The 23,988-nt window shown below is 42.8% G+C and overlaps 1 protein-coding gene across 1 annotated transcript in view; it reads left to right on the forward strand.

Annotated features, from left to right (window-relative positions):
- TMPRSS2 (transmembrane serine protease 2) overlaps window positions 1-23,771 on the forward strand; it is a 180,440-nt gene extending 156,669 nt beyond the window's left edge. The window contains exons 13-14 of the mRNA XM_030203820.1: window positions 8,452-8,604; window positions 22,861-23,771. Of these exons, the coding sequence (XP_030059680.1) occupies window positions 8,452-8,604; window positions 22,861-22,872 (165 nt within the window). The 3' untranslated portion in view covers window positions 22,873-23,771. The remainder of the gene's footprint in view (window positions 1-8,451; window positions 8,605-22,860) is intronic.
- The last annotated feature ends 217 nt before the right edge of the window (window positions 23,772-23,988 follow it).

Raw genomic sequence — 23,988 nt, forward strand, 5'->3', positions numbered from 1 at the left:
CAAACAGTTAAGACCTGTATGAGAACATATTGGGTTTGGTTAAACTCAGGTTGATGGGAAGATATGAACGACTTGCAATTGGGGGCCGCAGCCAGATTGGAGGGGGTGGGAGGGCTGTATCTGGAAGAGAGAGATGTCTGGTAATTCACTAAGTAAGGCCCCCCCCCCCCCCCCATTTTTTTTTTTTTTTTTTTTTTTTTTTTAGTTTACCTTTATTACTATTATTAGTCAGTGGAGTCTTTGATCTGATACAGAGCCCTGATTGTATTTTGGGGATTGATATAACTGACATTGTAAGTCGGGACTGTTAAAGTGTTATGTCCGGGAGGGGGGGGTTGCGGTGAACAGAGGGTGGTTGATTTCTTTATACAGATCCATGCCTCTGGGCGGCTACGTACTTGTTCCTCAATGGCTGATCATGCACAGAGATCGGCAAAGGGTGGGGGGATGGGTAGGGAGGGTGGGGATAAGGGAAAGGGGAAGGGTAAGGTGGGAGGGGGAGGGGGGAACAGAGGGAGGGTTGTGGTAGGCTCATGGAATGTGAATGGACTTAACAACCAGGGGAAACGCAGTCGAATATTCAAAGAACTAAATAGATTAAATTGGGAGATTACGATGCTTCAGGAAACACACTTGAGGCCAAGAGATGCACATTTGTTACGACACAGGTCATATCGAGAAGTTCTGGTCCACCAGGGTAAGGAGAACAGGAGAGTAGGAGGAGTGGCGATATTAGTGAAGCACAACTGTGGGTTGATAATACAAGAGGAATTTCGGGACTCGAGTGGCAGATGCTTGGGTATCAGGGGACTGTGGCAGGGTAGGGAGATCACGCTTCTCAATCTGTATGCACCTAATGAAGATCAGAGGCAATTTTTTGACAACCTGATGAAGGAAATACAGGGGTTCATTAGAGGTCAGGTGATTATAGGAGGGGACTTTAACCTGGTTCCGGACATAGTGCTGGACCATTCGTCCAAGGGTATGGGGCAAGCGGGGAGTGTTGGGCGTAGGGCTATGAAGCGATTTTTGAAAGAAAACGAGGTGGTTGATTGCTGGAGATTAATGCATGGGACACAGAGAGATTACACACATTTCTCGCATGCGGCTCAGACCTATGCGAGACTGGATAGCTTATGGGTCCATCGAAATAGCTGGCCCATGGTAGAAGCAGCCGAAATTGAACCATGTCATGTTTCTGACCATGCGCCCATCTGGATAAAGCTAAAGGGATTGGGAGGTAAGTCAGGCAGAGGGGTGTGGAAGTTAAATGACACCTTATTGGGGGATGAAGTGGTAAGGGAGGAAATTAGACAAACAATGCAGGACTTCTATCACTTTAATGATAATGGGGAGGTTAAGGATGAGACGCTCTGGGATGCAATGAAAGCAGTCATTAGGGGAGTGTTGATAAAGTGGGGGGCGAGGAAGAAAAGAGAGCGGGGACAACAGTTATTAGACTTGCGAACGCGATTGATCAAGGTAGAAAAGCAACATAAGCAGCGTCCTACGCTACAGTTGGGAGAGGAACTTAAAAGGATAAGAGGAGCACTGGCTCAGTGGCAGATGATTGAAATAGATCATATGCGAGCCAGACTGAAACAGCAGACCTTTGAATCTGCCAATAAGGCAGGGGCCTATCTGGCTCGGATGTTAAGAGCTAGAAGATCCAAGGCGCTGATTCAACAATTGAGGGATGGTAGTGGTGGATGGCACCATACTGATACTGATATTGCGGGGTGCTTTGAGGCCTACTATAAGGAGCTATATAAAAAGGAGGGGAGTAAGACAATGGGGGAAATTGCCCAATATCTTGACAAGATAGAATTGAAATGTTTAAATGAGGCTGAAAAGGCCCGTTTGGGAGAGCCGCTAAGATTGGGAGAGGTGCAGAGGGTCATTAAGAATCTACCGAACGGGAAAGCCCCGGGTTTGGATGGGTATACGGCCCGGTTTTATAAGTGCTTCATAGAAGAACTAGGGCCCCGGCTTCTTAGCTTAGGGAATGGAATATTAGAGGGGGGGGGATGTACGAGCTCAATGATGGAGGCAGGTATTTCCTTGTTGCCCAAACCAGGTAAGGATCCTACATCTTGTGGTTCTTACAGACCCATTTCCCTTTTAAATACTGATGTCAAGATTTTGGCCAAGGTTTTGGCCAATAGGCTGGGGGGGGTTTTACAGAAATTGATAGGAGACGACCAGTCAGGATTTATTCCAGGCCGGCAGGTGGGAGACAATATACGTCGCACATTACATTTACAGTGGGAGGCGCAACATAGATGTCCAGGGGTGGTGTTTTTGGCAGTTGATGCGGAGAAGGCCTTCGACAGAGTCGAATGGGGTTTTCTGAAGGCCGTGATGCAGAGAATGGGCCTTGGGGAAAATTTTTGCAAGTGGGTCATGGCGTTATATGCCTCGCCCAGGGCATGTCTGTGCGTTAATGGCCAATACACTTCCTTTTTCCCAATAGGAAGAGGGACAAGACAGGGATGTCCCCTGTCGCCCTTATTATTTGCCTTATATGTAGAGCCCTTAGCAGAACTTTTGCGAACTCACCCCGAATATCGGGGTATAGTGGCGGGACGGAGAGAACATCGTTTGTCACTCTATGCAGATGACTTATTACTCTATGTCAGGGAACCAGAGATTACGCTGACGGTGGTGGTAGAGGTATTGGGGGAGTATGAGCAATTTGCGGGGTTGCGGGTAAACATGGATAAGAGTGTAGGGATGGGGGTATCTGTCTCCCAGGAAGAGGAGGCTCTCTTGGAACGGTTGTTCGGTTTTAGGTGGGCTAAGTCTCACATTAGATATCTGGGGGTTCAGATCCCTAAAGATCTGAGTAGGATATACAATCTTAATTACGGGAAGACAGTGGATAAGATTAAGATGGACCTTTCTAGGTGGAAGGGGATGTGGTTATCCTGGTGGGGGAAAATATCAGTGATAAAAATGAATGTGTTGCCCAGGTTACTATTTCTCTTTCAGTGTTTACCTGTTGCAGTCCCCAGGAAAAAATTAAGACAGTTACAAAGACAGGTTTTACAATTTGTATGGGGAGATAAACATCCACGTTTGGCAGGCAGAGTGATGTGGGGTGAGGTAGAAAGGGGGGGAAGGGCAGTGCCACGGATCGAGTGGTATTATATGGCAGCGCAAATTAAGATGGTTGCGGAATGGCAACGAGATAGGTTAAAACCAGCGGGTCAAGTGGAGCAATCCTATTTCCCACAAAGAGCATTAAAATCATTATTATGGACAACTGAGGGGGCAGGGAGGGTGTTGGAGGGGATAGAAAACCCTTATCTTAGACATCTGTTGGGGACTTGGAGAGACTTCCGGGCTCAGATGGGACAGGGTAAGGGCGTATCCACAAGGGCAGAGATACGATGGGAACCGAGTTTCAGAGCGGGGAGGGAGAGCGGGGTCTTCAAGAGGTGGGCACACTTAGGCCTCGTGAGTTTCCGGGATGTATTACTGGGGGACAGAGTTAAAAATTTTGAGGAGTTGAGGGATAAACATGGGCTCCCAAAAGAAGATTTCTTCTCATATTTGCAGATTAAGTCTTATTTGGAGACAAAGGGGTGGAAAGGAGAGAACCCACAGGAGAGAGAGAGTCTGGAGAATTTGTGGGGGTTGTTACAGAAAGTACCTAGGCACATATCAGTGATTTATAGATTTATGAGGGGTAATGACCCTGCCCCTTATGGATTTCAGGCGGCGTGGGAAAAAGACTTGGGATGTAGCTTTGATGAGCAGGAATGGGAGAAGATTTGCAGAGAGGTACAAAAAGCGTCCACGTGTGCTTTGGTACAAGAAAATGCATACAAAGTCTTGACCAGGTGGTATTATACACCGGAGAGACTAAAACGCATGTTTCCCAATGCCTCTGATCTTTGTTGGAGATGTAGGCAGAAGAAGGGATCTTTTATTCATATCTGGTGGTTCTGCCCCAAATTGGGAATATTTTGGCAGACAGTGATGAAAAATTTAGTAAAAATGACGGGGGAGTCCCTAGTGTGTAGTCCTCAAGCGTGTTTGTTGGGATTGTACAATGAGGGCACCTCCTGGGAACGGAGCAAGTTACTCCGATGGGGACTGGCCGCGGCAAAATGCCTTATAGCACGCGGATGGCGAACTCCTGACCCACCAGCAATGGGAGATTGGAAGAACAGGTTGGAATCACTTATAAATATGGAACGCCTCACGGCATATCGCCGAGATGGGGAGTTGAGACGTAGGCGGAGTTGGTCTAGACTGCTGAATAGCCTGGAGAAAATTAAGCCTTAAGGAAAAGGGGGGGGGGGGGGGTATAGGGGTTGGGGGGGATTGAGGGGGGGAGGGGAAGAGGGACAATTGAGACATGGGGGGGGGGGGGTTTCTTTTTTCTTTTTCCCTTTTTTTTTTTTCTTTTCTTATTGGGATAAAAGATAGGCAGTTATAAATAGTTTGGAATACAGTGGAATGTATGCTTAAAGGTAGCTTCGTGGGATATATAGAGGAAAAGATGAATCCATGATGTTGATGTAATAATTAATCTAGCAGATGTTGTTCCTAAGACCTGTAAGGATATAACCCTGTTAGGACATTTTGTGCATTTTCAAAGAAATTGAGGCTGGTTGGAAGCTGAATTGGATGTTTTATACTGTTTATTTAAAGACATAATAAAAAATTTAAAGATGAAAAAAAAAAGCTCACTCTTTGGCAAGTTTATCCACTCTCCATGTGGGGTCAGATTTATCTATTTAATATGATTCTCGCCCCTTAATGGCTTTACCTATTTCAGCAGTTACCCTTATATTTAAGAGTTAGGGAAGAACAAATGTTAAATTTTTTTTTTTTTTTACGAAATTATTTATGGAAAGGTAGAAAGCCTAAGTTGTCACTGGCATTGATACAAACCCCTAAAAGCCACAGTGAGTTACAAAATTATTTATGGAAAGGTAGAAAGCCTAAGTTGTCACTGGCATTGATACAAACCCCTAAAAGCCACAGTGAGATGGGTCTCCTGAACCTAAAATATCTGACAGTTGCCTGTGGCATGCGTCATGTCAATGACTGGTTTCGAGGTATGGAGGAGTTTTCCATTACCTCTGTAGAGACAGCGCTCATTCCTGGGGTACACTTTAGCCATATTTTACATATATCAAGTAAGTAACCGTCTGATGTTTTCAAGAGTTACCCCATGCTCAAAACTTTAAGGGAGATGTGTGGCGGTGGATTTGCAGGAGGTATCATTTCTTATCTAAAGTAATGCCATACTTATCCCTTTGTAATAACCCAGCCTTCCCCCCGGGACAGGGTAAAAGTGTGTTTGCCCAGTGGGCTATGAGTGGACTTAAATACCTGGCTCAAGCCGTAACTAAGGAGGGGAAGCTTCAGTCATTTGAAGCTCTCCAACTCGCAGGTTACCTCCTGATCATTACTTTGCCTACTTACTTTGGCATTATGTTTTTTTTTTTTCCCTAACTTGGACTGATCTAACTGAAGATGTGGCAGACACGTTGTCAGAGCCTTACACTCTAGGTTCACAACAATCTGTGCCTCTAAAATACCGCCATCACTATTTGAAAGACACCACACCTGATCTAGACTATCATTTCTTGGCGATCTGCTGGTCTCGGGATCTTCAGTGCGTGGTAACAGCAGAACATTGTAACGTTACATACAGTAACTCCACTCCCAACAATTGTCAGTGCAACAGAGAGAAATGCTTTATAAATTCATGCTATGACTCCATTTCTCAGTGCTCCGGGCGTACAAGGCAACCCTAGTACACAGTGCCAATTGTGTTAAATGTGGAGTTTCTTTAGCTACACTTGGCCATATGTTTTGGGCTTGACCTGTAATAAGCAATTTTTGGAAACAGGTTCTACGGGCTTCTTTTTAACTGTTGTACTTACACAGGTCCACCATCTGTGAGTTTTAAGATTCTCTTTCAGCAAGTTGTTCTTTTTGGAATCAAGTCAATTTTATTAACTTGGCTGATGGACTCTGGCCCAACAGTGTCACGCTGGAGATCACTTCTACTGGTCCAAATGCGCTTAGACAGACAAGGGATTATGATTTTGGATAGTGTGCTGGGCGCCCTTTTTTGGGAGACTTGGGAGCCTTTTTGGCTCACTTTGCCTTCTAAAGCCAAGAGCTATCTATTAAATATCTAGAATTGGACCTCAACAGGAGACACTGGAGGGATGGGATGAGGGGGTTGGTGAGCTGGGGGGGGGGGGAGGGGGGAGTTGGATAATAAGTTGTAATACACATTGTGTTACTGCTTGCTCTTGTTCTGTTTTGAAACTTCAATAAAAAGATTTAAACATAAAAAAGGGGGACAATGTTAAGTCTAATATAAACTGGGGGCTTATATTCAAGGATTTTCCCCCCACCTGTGGTGTCTGACTTCTCTTCCCTCCCTCCCTTATGCTGTCTTTCTTCTCCCCCCCCCCCCCCCATTCAAACCAAAAGAGCACTCCCTTTCTTCCCCCTGAACTGAGGAAGCCCCCTCGTAGACCTACCAGTAGGTCTCCCGGGGCCTACTGTATATAGTTTTGTTGGTCTAACTCGCTCCTGCCCATGCCGTGATCCTTAACCAGAATGGCTGCTGTAACCTTCAGCAGCAGTCTCGCAAGATTGCTGCTGGAGGTCATAGCAGCTGTTTTGACTAAGGAAGATAGCATGGGCATGAGTGAGTGAGGATTGTTCCTGCCCCGATCTTCCACTAGAGCTCCAGGACTATATGGTAGGTCTGAGGGGGGTCTACGGGTGGGTCCAGGAGTGGGGCCTTCTCAGTTCAGGAGGAGAGAGGAAGTGAGTGCTCTTTTGGTTTGGGGGGGCAGCAGAGGAGAGACACCATGGGGGTTGGGAGGAATGTTAGACACCACATAGGGAGGGGGAAGGGAGAAATGCCGGAATCCACAGGAAGGCTTGAATATAAACTGAGAGACAATTTTTTTGCCATTTTTTTTTAGCCAAAAAATCTTGGTCTGTAGTCAAGTTTATGTAGTATTAGAAATGGAATGGAAACTATTGTAATATTTCTGTATCATTCCATGTGACCACACCTCAACTACTGTGTGCAGTTTTGGTCACCTCAACTGAACAAATGAATGGCAAAATTAGGAAAGGTATGGGGAGAGAGGTAAACCAAAATGGTAAATGAAAAAAGGCCTATTAAGGTTACGCTCTTAGTTTAGAGAAGAGATGGTTGGAAGTGTATATGATTGAAGGTTTATAAAAGCATGAGTAAGGTGTAACAGGTAAAAAGGGCATGGTTGCAGGGTCAGTGCAAGGGTAGGCTTGAAAGTATATATGATCAAATTTTATAAAAGTATGAATGAGGTGCAACAGGTAAAAAGGGCGTGGTTGTAGGACTGGTAATACAAGGCACTCTAGACAATCGCTAAACTTGAACACCTTCCCATAGTCCATCATACCCTATCTCTTCATCTGGTGGTCAGCTCCCCTTTCTCCTTTCCCTGCCCCAGTCTCTTGCTGCTGAGTCAGTGCCACTGTGGGCACAGCAGCAGCTAAACAACAAGGAAGCACAGGGCTTCAGTACACGTATGCTGAAAACCTGCCACATCCTCACCTTCTCTATAACAGGAAGTCAGCTTTGGAGTGGGTGGGTGAGGGAGGGACATGGCAGACCTTCAGCATGTATGGGGCTAAGGCTCCACACTTAGTTGTTGAGCTGCTGATCTATCTGCTCAGCTTTGGCTGTTTCATATGTTGCAAACTGGGAGGGGGAGAACGTAAATACTTGTCTGACCTGCCTGTGGACTTTTGCCCTCAAACTAATTGTGCACGAGGTAGAATTGCTTGTGTGTTGTTGACTTTTGCTATCCCCCAGAATCTCAGCATTTTAGTCAACCGTCTAATTTGCCTAATGAAAGTGATGGGCTTGCATGATTGTGTACCCTTTTAAATGTGTGACAAGGAAACACTCAATGAAACTTAACAGGTAGTGCATTTAGAGAAAGTATCTTTTATTTTACTCAGTACATGCTGTTTAGTGTATGAGGAAACCAAGAGCTGTCTGCACAATTTCATCTTACATAGTATTTTGACAAAGAATTGTGGGACATCCAGAAGTGAAGGCTTTTAAGTCTCCAGTGGTGAAACATTAACAAAACAGAGATCAACTCATCAAGTGGAACCTGTATGAGGTACAGGGATGGAATGGGATCCAGCCACTGGAGGTACTTTACATTAGTCCTGTAATTTGTTGCCAGAAGATGTGGTCAAAGCAATTAGCATAGCTGGGTTTAAAAAGGATTTAGACAACAACTTTGCTTTTGCCAGTATTAGTTCTCCAAATTGTCTTCTGTTGGGTGGAGAGGGAGTCAGGATGCTCATATCCATTAGACTGGAAATCAGCTTTAGATATGTTTGTCCTGGTCACTCTTTTACTGACAAGTGCCTTTAATTCCTCTCTCTTGCTTTGCCTAGGGTGATAGTGGAGGGCCCCTGGTTACAGATCTGAACTCCTTGTGGTGGCTGGTAGGTGACACCAGCTGGGGAATTGGCTGTGCCAATGTAAACAAGCCTGGCGTTTATGGCAATGTGACATACTTTTTGAGCTGGATTTATGAACAGATGCAGGTAAGCTTGTCTCTTTAACATCTCCTGATAAGGATTACATCTAAAATCCCTTTTTACATTAGAGAAAAATGTTCTTGATTGTGATTTTGTTTTGTTTTTCAATTAAAAAAAAACATGACTACATAACCAGTCTGCCCATCCATACCAACTACTAAGCTCTACAATCCATTTCCCCAGCTACGGGTCTCATTTCTGTGACCTTCTACTACTACTACTACTTATCACTTCTAAAGCGCTACAAGGCATACGCAGGAAGGCTGTTCCATTCACCCACCACCCTTTCCATAAAAGAAATATTTCCTTAAATTACTGCAAAGTCTATCCTGTGACTTCTCATTCCAGAGGTTCCTTTAAGGCACCTATCAACAAGCCTTCTCCAGACTAGACCAACACTGTGGAACTGACTAGAGAATGACACGGGGAAGTTTGTCCCCGCCCCATCCCCGTGGTTCTGTCTTTGTCCCTGCCCTGTCCCCGCAGGTTCTGTCCCCGCCCCGTGGGCTCTGTCCTCATCTGCAGAAGCCTTGAACACTTATTATTTTATATTTAAATTTTGTTATTAAAGTATAAAAAGGAACAATATGCTGTGCAACTGTTGTGTATAAATTACAAATAGAAAACAATAATAACAATGAGCAGCTATAATAACTCTCCTTCCCACCACCACCCTCTACTCTTCCAACCGCAACAATAGGTGATTCTGCTACATCAAGGAATCCTAATTCACACTGTTAAAAGTCCAGGGGTATAAAATATAACCCGCTCTATACGCCCTAGAGGGGAAAAATATGCCCTATGAAGCACTGTTATGGTTTTTTAATCTGTGGATAAATAAGAAGTCAACAACAATCACAGTTGTTCCTGGAATAGAAATTGTCTTCTTAGAAAATGTGCTGGTACCAGGATGTACAGGATTCCTCATGCAAATTTTGCTAGTTGTGGCCAGTATGTTTGCTTGTTTTCCCAAAAACTCAAAATATCTTTGTAGGCATCACTTAAACATAAATAACAGTCCAGTTCATTAACAGGCTTCAATGTAGAAAATGACATGGGGACAAAGTTTGTCCCCGTCCCCACCCCTGCGGTTACTGCGGTTCCCCATCCCCATATCATTCTCTAGAACTAACTCTCAGAAAGGCTTTGCTTAATGCAAGACTTTCTACTTGAAGAAGCAAGTGAAAGCTTTAATGGAAGAGGCAATTATGTAGCAAGTTGCACACCAACACCAGCTGCACATACTGTAGCAGGGCTTGCTTATCCACTCCTACTTTACTTGAGGTCATTTCATTCATTTTTTTAAAGTTCATGTGCAATTTTTCCTTAAGTTAGTCAGTCACTCTTATTTTCTACCAAATTAATATTGCTCTATCCCATCTGTCTATATATTCCACCTCCACTTACCTTGCATGCCAGGTGTGTCAAACATGAGCCCTGCGTCATAGTATGTAATGAACATTCTAAATTTAACATCTGCTTAATTACATAATGTAAATTTGCTGCTGCCATTGTGGCCAATCACTAGTCATGAGTTTGACATTTCTTCTGTATGCTGTATTTTAAGATGGTTCAACGTGTATTGTAATACACTTTGCCAATGTGTACTATTTGCATATTTTTTACTGCTATAATTGTCTGTTTCCTAGATCTGGCTTAATATTGGTGTACACTACCTTGGTTGAATTTCTTTAAAAAGGTGGTAAATAAATCCTAATGAACACAAATAACTTGATATAGGCCTGCCTTATATTGGAAAAACACAGTATGAGCTACATTGCAACTCTGCCCCTTTCCACCATCCTTGTAGCTTTGCTTCTTTCTGAGAGGTGGATCTCAGAGATATGCACGAAGCAGATGTTCTCCAAAACGCATGGATATTTCCATGGTACAGTGTTTCCAGCACCCTAGATGTAAAATTTCTTACCCTTACCCTCTTAAGGCAAAAGATCATTTAGGAGAAAGATGCGCCAAATCCAGTATTCAATTCTGGTCGCCGCATCTCAAAAAAGATATAGTGGAATTAGAAAAGGTGCAGAGAAGGGCGATGAAAATGATAAAGGGGATGGGACGACTTCCCTATGAGGAGAGGCTAAAGCAGCTAGGGCTCTTCAGCTTGGAGAAAAGGCGGCTGAGGGGAGATACGATAGAGGTCTATAAAATAATGAGTGGAGTTGAACGGGTAGATGTGAAGCGTCTGTTTATGCTTTCCAAAAATGCTAGGACTAGATATGCAATGAAGCTACAAAGTAGTAAATTTAAAACAAATCAGAGAATATTTTGCTTCACTCAACGTGTAATTAAACTCTGGAATTCATTGCCGGAGAATGTAGTAAAGGTGGTTAGCTTAGCGGAGTTTTAAAAAGGTTTGGACAGTTTCCTAAAGGAAAAGTCCATAGACCATTATTAAATTGGACTTGGGGAGAATCCACTATTTCTGGGATAAGCAGTATAAAATGTTTAGTACTATTTTGAGATCTTGCCATGTATTTGTGACCTGGATTGGCCACTGTTGGAAACAGGATGCTGGGCTTGATGGACCTTTGGTCTGTCCCAGTATGGCAATACTTATGTAGTTATGAGTGTTCTATCATTCTAGATCAGTAGTTCTCAACGAGGCATCTGGTTGGTGTGCCAGCAGAAACAGCAGCTGGGAGAGGAGAGTGCAGGCAGCAAGAAACAGCCTGACGGAGGAGACACGGCTACACTAACCCTAATACCGCACTCCTTCCTGGGCTGTGCAGTCAGCAAACTGCTCTTATAGGCTTTCACTTGAACTGAAAACCCTACTAAGTGCAATTTGCTGCCTGCACAGCCCGGAAAGGAGCAAGGGATTAGGGTTAGTGTAACCATGTCTCCACTGAGCTATTTCCTGCTGCCTGCACTCTTCTCCCAGCCACTGCCCTGAGAACTGAGGCTGCACTTGTGGTGTGTGTGGGAGGGGGGATATGGAGCTGCTAGACTGTGGAGAGGGGGGAGGGGACACAGAGCTGCTGGACTACTGGGGTGTGGGGGAGAGAGTTCACGTAGTTTCTGGACTCAAAGGGGAAGGGAGAGAGGACAGGGAGTTGCTGGACTATAAGGGTGGTGTGGGGAAGGAGACATAGAACTGCTGGGCTATAGGGGTGGGGGGGGGGGGGAGGGATATGAAGCTGTAGGGCCTTGAGAGAGGGGACAGGGAGCTGCTGGATTATAGTGGTGGGGGAAGAAAGGGGGCACAGCTGCTAGATTTGAGTTGGAGGGGAGGGAGGACACAGTTTTTGTGCCAAAAGGTATAGGGGACACAAATGGGGGTGGGAAGGAAAGAGAGAGAGAGGAGACATGGAGCTGCTGGACTATAGGGGAGGGAGGGGGACATGAAGCTGCAGGACCTTAAGGGAGCGGGGACAGGGTTGATGGACCATAGGGATGGGGTGGGAAGAGACGATGGAGCTGCTGGATTATAGTAGGTGGGGGAAGAGGGAGACACTGAACTGCTGGATCATGGGTTGGAGGGGTGAAGGGACACAGAGCTGCTGCATCATAAGTTATAGAGGACAGGGCACTGCTGGACTCTATGGGGGGGGGAGGGGGACACAAAGCTGCAGGACCATTTAGACCATAGGATGTAGAATAGACAGTGTGATGCTAGATTATAGGGGTGGAGGGGAAGAGAGAAGTGACAGTAAAATGCTGGACCATAAGGGTGGAGGGGAAGAGAGAAGAGATAGGAAAATGCTGGACCATAAGGGTGGAGGGGAAGAGAGAAGAGATAGGAAAATGCTGAACCATATGGATGGAGGGGAAGTGAGGGACTGGAAGAAGACAGGCGGAAATTGGAGAAAGGACAAATGGATAGCACATTCCTGGAAAAAAAGAGAAGACAGGAAAGCAGAAAAGAGAAACTGGGACCACCATAATTGGAAAAACAAATTGACCAGACAGCAAAGGTAGAACAAAGTGCTTTATTTTGAATTTAAGTGGAATACGTTAGCTTTTGGAAATGTGTATCATAGATATTTCTATTTTGTTCAATAATAAATGCATTTTTGTTGTTTTTCCCATGATGTGGTACAAGCTTAGTTCAGCTTTTGTCTTTATTTTTCTATTTCTCATTTGTGATCCCTTGCTTTGTATTTGGTGAGGGTCTGTCTGTGTTATGTTTGCATGTTGTGTTCTACCAGTACTGTAGTAGGTGTATGGATGTTCTAGGGCCCATGTAATATTTGTAGTGCTACCTATTCAAAGGTAGGGTTCAAGTTGTTTGAATCGTAGGAATTAGTCTACTTTTTATGGCAGGTTTTCTACATGTATCTTAGGATTTTTTCAGATTTTGTATTTTAACAATGTGGAAAGACTTATGTTGCTGTTATATCAGATGACATGAGATAAGGGGGGAAGTATGGGTTTTATGGATGCAGAGCATGTTTACATTTTACTAAAAAGAAAAAAATGCTATACTGTATTAGACCAAATGTCCGTGAGAGTCATGTATGTAGTGTGTCACACTTTTTTTTATTTATTTATTTATTTATTTATAATTTCAAAATTACACATCTTTTCAAAGAAGTATAAGGAAACAATAAAAAAAAAACAAGAAAAATAAACACATTGTTGGGACAACCATTTGTCACAATAACAGAAATAATTTTGCTTTAACATCGACCACAAAAATTGGAAATACTTAAATGGATCCAAGATATAATTATATACTTAAAGGAAAATAATAATAAATTGTTACTTGCACTAGGTGCATTCTCAATCTACCATACAGTGTCCGCATGGAATTTAAATTTTTACAATAACATTCTCAGCTTCTCTAGCATTAATAAAATCCTCGAGTTGTTTTGGATCAGAAAATTGATAATTATTTTGTAAATAAATAAAACGACAAATACAAGGAAATTTAAGAGTGAATGTTGCCCCTAAATTTAATACTCTTTGGCGCAGAGCCAAAAAAGCTCTGCGTCTAACCTGAGTTTCTTTAGCTAAATCTGGAAAAATCCTAATTTTTGCACCAAAAAACATCGAGTCCATATGTTTAAAGAATAATTTTAACACCATCTCCCTATCAATCTCAAGTGCAAAAGTCACTACCGCTGTTGTCCTTTGCGTAACAATTTCTAGAGAGGACTCCAAAAAGGATGTTAGGTTCAGTCCTCCATCTACAACCTCCTGTTCTCCTCCAATTTTAGATGGTATTATTTGCTGGAGGTATATCACTCTTGTAATAGGTGGCAGGGCTTCGCCCGGCATCCCCAGAACCTCTCTCAGATATCTTTTAACCATTTCAACCGCTGATATAACAGGAGATCTGGGGAAGTTGACAAGTCTCAAATTAAGTTTCCTCTGTTGATTTTCAAGATATTCCAACTTCTTTTTAACGAAATTACTATCCTTAACTGTGGCTTTATTCAAATTCTCCAGTTTTGTAATTTTACTGTGAAATGTTTTAATTTCGGACAACTGCTGGGCATTAATTTGCTCCTGAGTTAACAGGGCTTCAGACAATACCTTAATCTCTGCTGCATTATTTTTCAAAACTGTCTGAAGCGAGGAATGCATTGAAAAAGTCAGATCCCATAGTGATTCAACAGTCACTACAGCTGGTTTCACCGCTATGATATTAATCTCAGGAAGGGGGGTGTCGGAAATCCGTTGTAAACTTTCTTTCATTGTTAAGGAAAAATTTGTAAACTCCTGTCCTACCAGATTTCTTTCACTCTCTCCACGTTCGGCTGGGCTCCTTTCTTCGGTAGTCCCTTCCATTTCAGGCTCCGGGGCTCGCGAATCTCTAGCCTCTCGGGCACTTCCTGGTTGTGGTGGAGCTGTGCGGAGGTCAGGGCTCAAGGAAGCCCCGTCTACACTGCTGGCCGAGTTATTAAGACCCGGTCGGGTAGCAGGAGAAGATGTAGCCCTAGGGCCCAGCGATATACCGCAACTTTCCAAAGTCATTTGCCTCGATAAGGCGGCACTAGCGGGGGTAACAGGAGCCTCCCTCACCTTGCCTCGCTGTTTCCCCATGTCCAAGGGAGATCAGCTACCTTACTCAGCTCCAACTAAGGTGAGTCACGGGAACACGTCTGGCGTAGCAACTCAAGCCAGCGCCATCTTGGATCCTGGCACAGTGTGTCACACTTGAGCATCGTCTGTCATGTGTGTCCCAACTGAAAAAAGGTTAAGAACCACTGTTCTACATTATAGCCACCCTATAATCTCTTCCAATGACAGATTCCAAGAGGAGGTTGCATGTTTTAAAAGGACATTAAAAGCAGAATTGGTATTTCTGCTGTTTAATGGAAGTCCAAATAAAGTAAAGTCCCCAGATTTTTCACGAAGGCGAGAGCAATATATGGGACCCTCTGTAATTGTGGGCACCTACTTTAGAGTGACTCCAATAGTGACATCTAATGTAATCTACTTATAGACCACTTAATCCCAACACTAAAGAAAAAAAATATTAAAAAGCTAAATTTAGATTAGATATTTTTGAACCAAATACATTTTTAATTGTTTATGAAAAATGACATAAGAAGATGCCTGATTTAGAAAAGATGGCAAAGCTTTCCAAATATGAACCGCTTGATTTTTTTAAAAAAGACCTTTCATAATCCTTTTATATTGAATAGGTTTGAATGATGGAAAATGTAATATATAATTCTTTTAATCTAGACTAATGAAAGATAGATTAGAGAGAAGCTCGGCAGCTGTACCATCCTGAATCTTTTTTTTTTTTATTTGCAAAATTTAATCATAGAGCTTAGACTTCACAATTTCCTTTTACTGAATCTTAAATAAGTTTTCGTAATGTTGTCTGAATCTATTTGTGTCTAAATATTTTTATTGGTTTTGTTATAAAAGAGAAAGCAACAAGTAACAATGCTAATCTAATACATAGTGTGGTAAAATACAAGTCTTCAGGTACATTAACAGGAGCTTATAGGAGGAGAAGAGAGAGAGAAAAAAAATATATATTAATTGAGGATATATTTAGCACACAGAATAATTCATGCATATAACACAAATACAAAGCAGTCTGCAACAGAAAAACTGCTCATCTTGCTGTTGACAGATATGATACTAGTGCAAACCATTTTTTCTTATATCTGACAAAGCGTGGTGATTTTTTTTTTTTAGCCAGATACATTTCAAATTTGTAAGTTTGAAATAACAAATACCACCATTCTTGACGAGAAGCTAGATGCAAAGTTTTCCAGTTTCCAGTGTGAAAAAACTACTTTCAAAGCTAAAGAAAGCATAGTATTGACAAGCACACATTCATCAGGATTTAGCATATTACTAAAACATTGACCCTTGAGCAGCAGATACTTATATAACATTGGACCAGTAAAATGAAAGACATCTGTCAAAGTGAGCCATACATCTCTCTAAAATTCTTGAATACACATACAGTCAAAAATGAGATGCTTAAGGGTACCCTGCTGCGCATGACAAGACCAGCACAGGCTGGAGATGTGAGGGTCAATTGTGTGCGACCTGAGAGGAGTCCAAAGAGACGTGTGTTAAGAAATAGAGGGATTCTGTTATCGAAGAAGAGTTAATAAAGAACACCATAATTTCTCCCAACTTGGGTCTGTGATAGCTTGCTGGATATCTTCTTCCCAGCATCTGCGTAGGCCAGCACATCTAACAGAAGATTTACTTATGAGGAAAGAATAGATATGAGATGTGACATGCCCTACAGAATGTAACTTCTTAGCTAATTCGAGGATATCGGGAATACAATGCATTATGCGGGATAGCACTTGCTTTTTTTTTTTTTTTTTTTTAAGCATAGAACTAATCTGTAACCACTGGAAGAATTGAGTGTCCATTAAAGAAAATTTAGTTTTCGTGACAGAAAAGGTTTTCCAGCCATGGTCACCCGAATCAATAAAATTGCTAAGATACCATATCCCTATGCGTTGCCAATGTGACCAAGAGACTTGCTTTTTGTTGATTAAAAACTTAGTTGTTTCATATTGGCATATGTGTAGCAGCAAACCAGTCCAAACCTTGACGAATAATAAACGCTTTATGATAGGATAAAAGATCAGGAAATCTTACCCCACCCTGTAACTTTGATCATTTTAACTTACCTAAAGAGATTCTTGGCGACTTGGAGTTCCACAGAAAGCTAGAGAGCATTTTTTCCAACTTTTTGTAAAAAGTGCCAGAAAAGAGGAGGGAGATAATGTTTAAAACATATGTGATTTTAGGCACTATCATCATTTTGATAGTGTCAAGTGTGCCCCACCAAGTTATATTAAGTGGGGACCAAAACGAAAGAGAATTTTCAACCTTGGCTATGACTTTATCTGAGTTGATTTTGATGGTGGTGGGGAGATCCCTATCAAAAAAGACACCTAGATATTTTATGGAGGAAACTACCTATTGAAGGGGGGTATCCTGGGATAGTGAAGGGGATGCAAACGACATTTAGGGGCATCAGCTCAGTTTTGTCCCAATTAACTTTATAGCCAGATAATTTTGAAAAACAGGAGATTAGCTTAATAAATGCATCCATGGAGGCCTGAGGCTTAGCAAGGTATAACACGATGTTGTCCACATACGCTGAAAGCTTGAACTCATTGCTGCCTATGAGGACACCAGCAACCTCATTTGAATTTCGTATAGCTGTCAGGAGGGGTGCCAGCGCTAAATTAAATAGTAAAGGAGACATAGGGCAGCCTTGACTATTGCCTCTGTGCAGCATGAGTGGAGCGGAAAGCTCACCATTGGCGGCAATGCGTGCAGTCGGCGAAGAATAAAAGAGATGCAACATATGTATAAAGAAGTCTGGAAAACCAAAATGCTTAAGCACAATGAATAGATATTTCCACTCCACCCAGTCAAAGGCTTTTTCAGCATCTAGAGAAACAGACAAGATAGGTTGAGCCATAGACCGAGCGGAGTGGATAAGGTGACGCAGTAATCTAATGTTGTCAGCACCATATCTGGACTTAACAAAACCAGCTTGATCTCTGTGGATAAGAGATTGTATAATGGTGTCCAACCTGCAGCATATTTTTGCAAAGATTTTGTAATCTGCTTTTAACAGTGAAATTGGTCTATAGTTATCCACAAGCGTGCAGTCTCTGTTAGCTTTAGGAAGCTCTACAATGACAGCATCCAGAAAGTGTCCTGCAAAAGTTGAATTTAGTAAGTCTTGGTAATAGAGTATCAAAGGTGTTAAAACGAGGGTCAGAAATGACTTATAAAACTCAGCTGGGAAGCCACCAGGGCCAGGCGCCTTTGACGAGGGTAGCATCTTGATTGATTGCGAGAGTATCTCGCCCTGGGAAATGGGCTGATTGAGCTGACATGCTTGTTGCTCAGAGAGGCAGGGGAGATTCAATGAGGAGAGAAAGGTAGAGATGTCAGAGTTAGAAGCTGCACACTCAGAGTATAACAACGTATAAAATGATTCAAAGGCTTCTAATATTTGAGAAGACGAAGTCAAGATCGCTCCAGCAGGTGACACAATTGTGACTGTGTTGCTTCGTTCTTTTGCCTTTGAGATAAGATGCCAGTAATTTACTAGCTTTGTTGGATTCTGCATAATATGTGGCACTTTGCTTAAAGGCGATGATGTTGGCAATATTGGACAGGATCAAATTATATTGCATTTTAAGATGCCTGAGTTTTCGAAGCGTGGATGTAGATGAAGACGCATATAAAGTCATTTCATTTCAAGTTGGCGGATTTCTTCTTCAAGCTTGACGGCTTTAGCATGGTTGGTTTTGCGAAGATGAGATGTGTAACTAATTACTTCACCTCTTAGCCAAGATTTGTACGCCTCCCATATTGTTACGTATGATGGCACAGAGTCGTTGTTAGCGGTGAAGAATTCAGCTGACTTTTAAGTGAGGTGCTGCAGAAAAGTTAAGTCTGAAAGCAAAGAATTATTAAGCCTCCAAAAAGAACAATTTGCTTTGCCAAGGGACCAGTTAAAGTCATAGGATATTGCTGCATGGTCAGAGATCGATATTTCATGCACCTGCACAGCATTAAGCATAGGAATCAAGTCTTTGGTACCTAGTAGATAATCAGTTCTTGAATATATGTGATGCGGGGCGGAGGAGTATTCCCTAGAAGTTGGGTAAATTAACCTCCATAGGTCAGATCATCCATTGGACTGCATAAGACTATTCAGTGAGTTCTGAACTTTGTTTAGCGGGTCTGCAGTTTGAAGACCTGTCTAGGCAAGGATCAATTGGGAAATTGAAGTCACCTCCAATAATAGTGTGGCAGTTAAGAGCACAAGGTCCAGCAGCGTTAATGCCATGAAAGAAGCTGGGTTCATCGACATTCGGAGCATAGACATTAATTAATATTAAAGGTTTGCCCTCTAGAGTACCTTCCAGCGCAACCACCTACCAGCACTATCATTGGCCTGAGAAACAAGCTGGAAGGGCAAGGACTTCCTGATGAGCGAAATAACACCATTCTTGTGGCCATTAGCTGGGCTTGTAAAGCATTGATCAAACCATTTACCGGAAAGTTTGGAACCTTCTTGCGCATCCAGATGAGACTTTTGCAGGAAACAAATATCAGACTTTTTCCTCCAGGTACAGCAGGAGCTTCCTACGCTTGATGGGATTGGTAATCCCTTTAATATTGAGAGATAACATACGTAGCTTCAGCGTTTATACTAAATAAGCTCTTCTTCCAGACAAGCGATGTAGCGTAAAAATGCATGTTGATAAGCTGACAAATAGCAAACAGATCGAGAATCCTCAAAAGTGACAAAAAACCCAATGAGCTTATCACATTGAAAAATAAAGTGGGTAAGAAAAAGCAGAAAAAGAGGATAGAATCCGGAGTGGAGAAAAGTGAGAGACAACTGCGGGGCACATGCGCCAGATCGGACACAGAGAGAGCCTAAGCCAGCATAAGCAGTAAAAAAGAAAAAAAAAACAGCAACATATGAGCTAACTTGAGGAGGCTGTTATAATCAGCTGACACAGGAGACTGAGGCGAAATTCAACAGGAACAGAGCAGTGCTGAAACAAGCATATTACCCCATGAAGTCGGAAAGTCCCATGTCCAACAATTTCTGTAATTCAGCAGGATCATTATAGTGCTTGGTATTATTTTGAAAAGTAACCCTCATGACTGCAGGGTACAGAACACCATATTGAGCGCCAGGAGCTTTGAGCTTAGGGCGCATATCATGAAACATTTTCCTTTTCTTAGCAGTCGGCTTACAGAAATCTGGCATTAAAAAATTTTGTTCCAGCAAACATCAAAGGAGATCTCGCGTGAACAGCGCTCATTAGGAACATCAGTTGATCATGTCTGAGAAACTTAACAATTATGGGCCGTGGATAGTTTTTCCCAGGAACCAGCTTCAGTGCGATACAGTAAGCATGCTCAATTTGAAAGCTGGTGTCAGTTGGCAAAGCAGCGATCTGTACAAGGAACGAGCTTAAAATTGAACTGTCCTTTCCTTCAGACTGCTCAAGCACCCCTAATATGCGAATATTATTCCGTCTCAGCTGATTAGATAAGTCTTCAAGCTCCCGCTGCATAGATTAGATATTTTTGAACCAAATACATTTTTAATTGTTTATGAAAAATGACATAAGAAGATGCCTGATTTAGAAAAGATGGCAAAGCTTTCCAAATATGAACCGCTTGATTTTTAAAAAAGACCTTTCATAATCCTTTTATATTGAATAGGTTTGAATGATGGAAAATGTAATATAGAATTCTTTTAATCTAGACTAATGAAAGATCAGATTAGAGAGAAGCTCGGCAGCTGTACCATCCTTAATCTTAAAAACAAAACAAGATAATTTAAACTCCACATGGGCTCTCAATGGCAGCCAATGAAGGGAACACAAGAGGTGTAATATATATATATTTTTTGTCTCCAACTACTACAAAACACAGCACTAGGGCTCTGATCAATTCCCCATGCTGTTCCGAAACTGCTCCTTAAAAATAGCACCAGAACAGTGCGGGGAACTAACTCCCCAATGATCAATGCTAATAACATGAAAATTTAGTCACGTTATTACTGTTTATCATTGGGGGAAAGTGCGGGAGGATTGTGCCTGAACATGCACTCAGGCATAATCGTCCCGCACTTGTTTGATAGTTTCTCCCTTATGTAGTAGGGAATTCCTGCCCAGCACATCCCAGGAGGCAGCACTGAAGGTGGAGGGAATGCTACTCCCTTCTCATCACAACCAAGGTACAGAGCGTGAGGGGCTGCTAGACCACCAGGGCAAATGGGAGGTGAGGGTATGTAGCCCACTGGGCCACCAGGAATTACTTTTTGTGTCGGGGGGGGGGGGGGGGGGGGTTAGGGGGCCTAGAGGTCCATTGAACCTCCAGCCCCTGTACCCTTGGGACAGGGGGCCCTAGAGGTTGACCAGACCTCCAGTCTCTATGCCCTTGTGTCAAGTGAGTGACAGCCTGGGCTGCCTGGCATGGACTTGGGCGGGGGGGGGGGGGGGGGAGAGGAAGGAAGAAGAGCCTTAACCCTAATACCAGCTCCAACTGGCTTAGGGTTAACACCCGCAAGATCAGAGCACAGCGCTCTGATCATACAAGCGGAATCCTGGAGAGCTCATGTAAATATATTTTAAATGAGCTCTGTGGTATTCCCTGCTCACTCACCTCAGACACCCTCTGATCATGGGTGCTGGATAAATGCTGGTACTAGTGGCCTCTAGTTCCTGCATTTACTTTTGATCATCGGGACCTAGTTTAACCTTTAAAGTAGCAGAATTGCCAGCATAGAGATCACTGCAATAATCCAGCTGAGAGTACCTGCATCAATATAGCAAATTGATTATAAAAAAAAAAATCAAGTTAATTTTAAAAGAAACATCTTGTATATAAATTCTTAACCTGAGAGTCAAGTCAGAGGAGTCTACTATGAATTCTAATACTTTGGTGGATGTTCAATTTTAAGTGAATCAGTGGCGTAGGAAGGGGGGGGAGGGCAGTGGGGCGGTTCACCCCGGGTGCACGCCGCTGGGGGGGGGGGTGTCGGCTCCGCTGGTTCCCTGCTCTCTCTGCCCTGGAACAGGTTACTTCCTGTTCCAGGGCAGAGAGAGCAGGGAACCAGCGGAGCCGTTGCAGCTCCCAGCGATGTGCACGCCGGGTGGAATGGCCCTCCCGCCCGCCTGCCGCATTTTCTATGGTAGTGGTAAGTGCTCCGGGGGGGGGGGGGGGGGGGGGGGTGCGCAGCAGCGAACCGCCCCGGGTGTCAGCCGCCCTCGCTATGGCACTGAAGTGAATCAATAGTATTGCTAATTAGCCTAGGGTGTTATCCAGCCATTATAATTTTAGTTTTAGTAGTATTTGGTTTTAGCATATTAGATGTGGCCTGGTGTTCTACCTTTCTGATACAGTTAAGCATATTAGCAAGAGATTCACCTACATTAAAATTGGCAGTCAGCAAATCCACATAGTAAAGAATCAATTCACCTTCTAATACCACCTAGGCCCAGATGCACTAACTCCACATTAAAAGCCCTTCCCTTACCGATCCCAGGTTGCTGTTTACCGATTTTGAAAACAGGCATGCATGAAGGAAATCACATGCAAATGAGCTGCTCACTGTTAGCTCATTTGCAAGTGATTTCCTTCCAGCTAGTTGGTCAGCTGAGCATGCGCAGAGCAGCCAATCGTTAAGCAGACAGGAATCTCCAGACAGCTATCTGAAATTTCCTCAATTGCGTTGTTCATCCCCCATTTGACATCTCATGAATGGGAAAATCAGTCACAAGGACTAATATGGTTATCACCAGCTGCAGAAAGCCTTTTGAATATTGTAGGAGGAAAAGCAGCCTAAGGGTTAATACAGTGAGCTCAAAAGCAGAGAAGTCAGGGGTTATGGAGAGGAGGGAGAAATGGTGGGTATAGTGGTGGAGGGAGGGCGGAGCAGAGAAAATTTTGTGCCCACCCACTTTGGGCTTAGGCCCACCCAAAACTGGCTGTCTGGCTACGCCACTGCTGGATAGCAATATGAATATTGCCGATAAGTTCTATCAAAGACCACATTATTTGGATATTCGCCACCAGTCACTGTCCACATCGTGGCACTGAATATTTAGAGATTATTTGATTGCCACAGCAAGAAAAAGTGCTGATAATGGAGGTTGAAGCTCCAGTTAAAATGCAAGCTCTTAAGGGACAGGGAAATGCCTATGGTATCTGTAACTAACTTTGCTGTGCTACACTCTGTACTCTTCTATGATATTATCTGTCTTATTTTCTACATGGGTGGCTAAAACTAATCTGCATTTCTTCCCATTTTAATAGGCAAACAGATGAAGCTGGATGTGAAGAATTTTTGACACTGGCCTCATTTCCAAAGGCTGCTGATCTTTAATGTGTGACTTTCTACAATTTTCCAAGGCTTTTACAAATTATACTGATCACATTTTCTGACAGTAGCATTTTAAGGTTTTTACATTTTTTATTGACTAAAAACAAAATTTTATAACATTTTAGTTCATGCTGCTGACCTGCTTTGACCACAGGACTCTGTTTCATCAAATTTTTACCTTGAGAGGATGGTTTGCAAATTTTTATAAGATTTATTTTAAATAATATATGAGGAAACCAAGAGCTGTCTGTTAAAATACTGTGTAAGATGAAATTGTACAAAGAACTGTGGGGTATCCAAAAGTGAAGGCTTTAAGTCCCCAGTGGTAGAATATGAACAAAGGGTCCTTTTTACATTAGAATATTAACAGAACAAATGCACCTTTTGTATATGGGGTATAGATCATGGATGGAATGGGATCCAGATGCTGGAGCGGAGGCTTTTGGTTAAGCCTCTGATTTTATTATTATTTTTTTTTTTTGTGACACACCTTTTCTTCCTGATATGGTATCTGTAATGCTGAGAGAAATCACTGATTTCACGGTTCATTTATCTGAAGATTCAGAAACTAGATCTAACTTGAGGTTTTCCTCTATCACACTGTTGCAGGTCTTAGAAAGCAGGTTTATAGGAGGATGTGGGGTCATCAGGAAGCTGCTTTTCTTATGCCCCATTGCAAGCTGAAACATAGTCCTCTTCCCCAATATTTAAAATTATTTAACTGACCAGGAACGACTCCTGGATGGTTAAGTAGAGTGTAAGCGCCTAACCGCTGAATATCCCAGTTAGCTACTAGCTGGTTAGGTGTGAATATTCAGCACCAAACCAGCTATGTTGAGTGGTCAAAATAGGCTGCTTAAATAGCAGGCCTGTCTTTGACTGCTTAAAAAGTTAACTGGTTAGCACTGAATATCGGCATAGCCGGTTAACATTTTAGTGGCCAAAATAAACCTGGATATTCAGTGCCGGTTGCTGGAAACGGCCCAGCATTACATATTTAGGTTTAACACCAACGGTGGACAGCAAACCCTCTGCTGACCGAATAATGGGCTTAGTGTAAC

The sequence above is a fragment of the Microcaecilia unicolor genome, chromosome 5 (assembly GCF_901765095.1).
Source record: "Microcaecilia unicolor chromosome 5, aMicUni1.1, whole genome shotgun sequence".
NCBI lineage: Eukaryota > Metazoa > Chordata > Amphibia > Gymnophiona > Siphonopidae > Microcaecilia > Microcaecilia unicolor.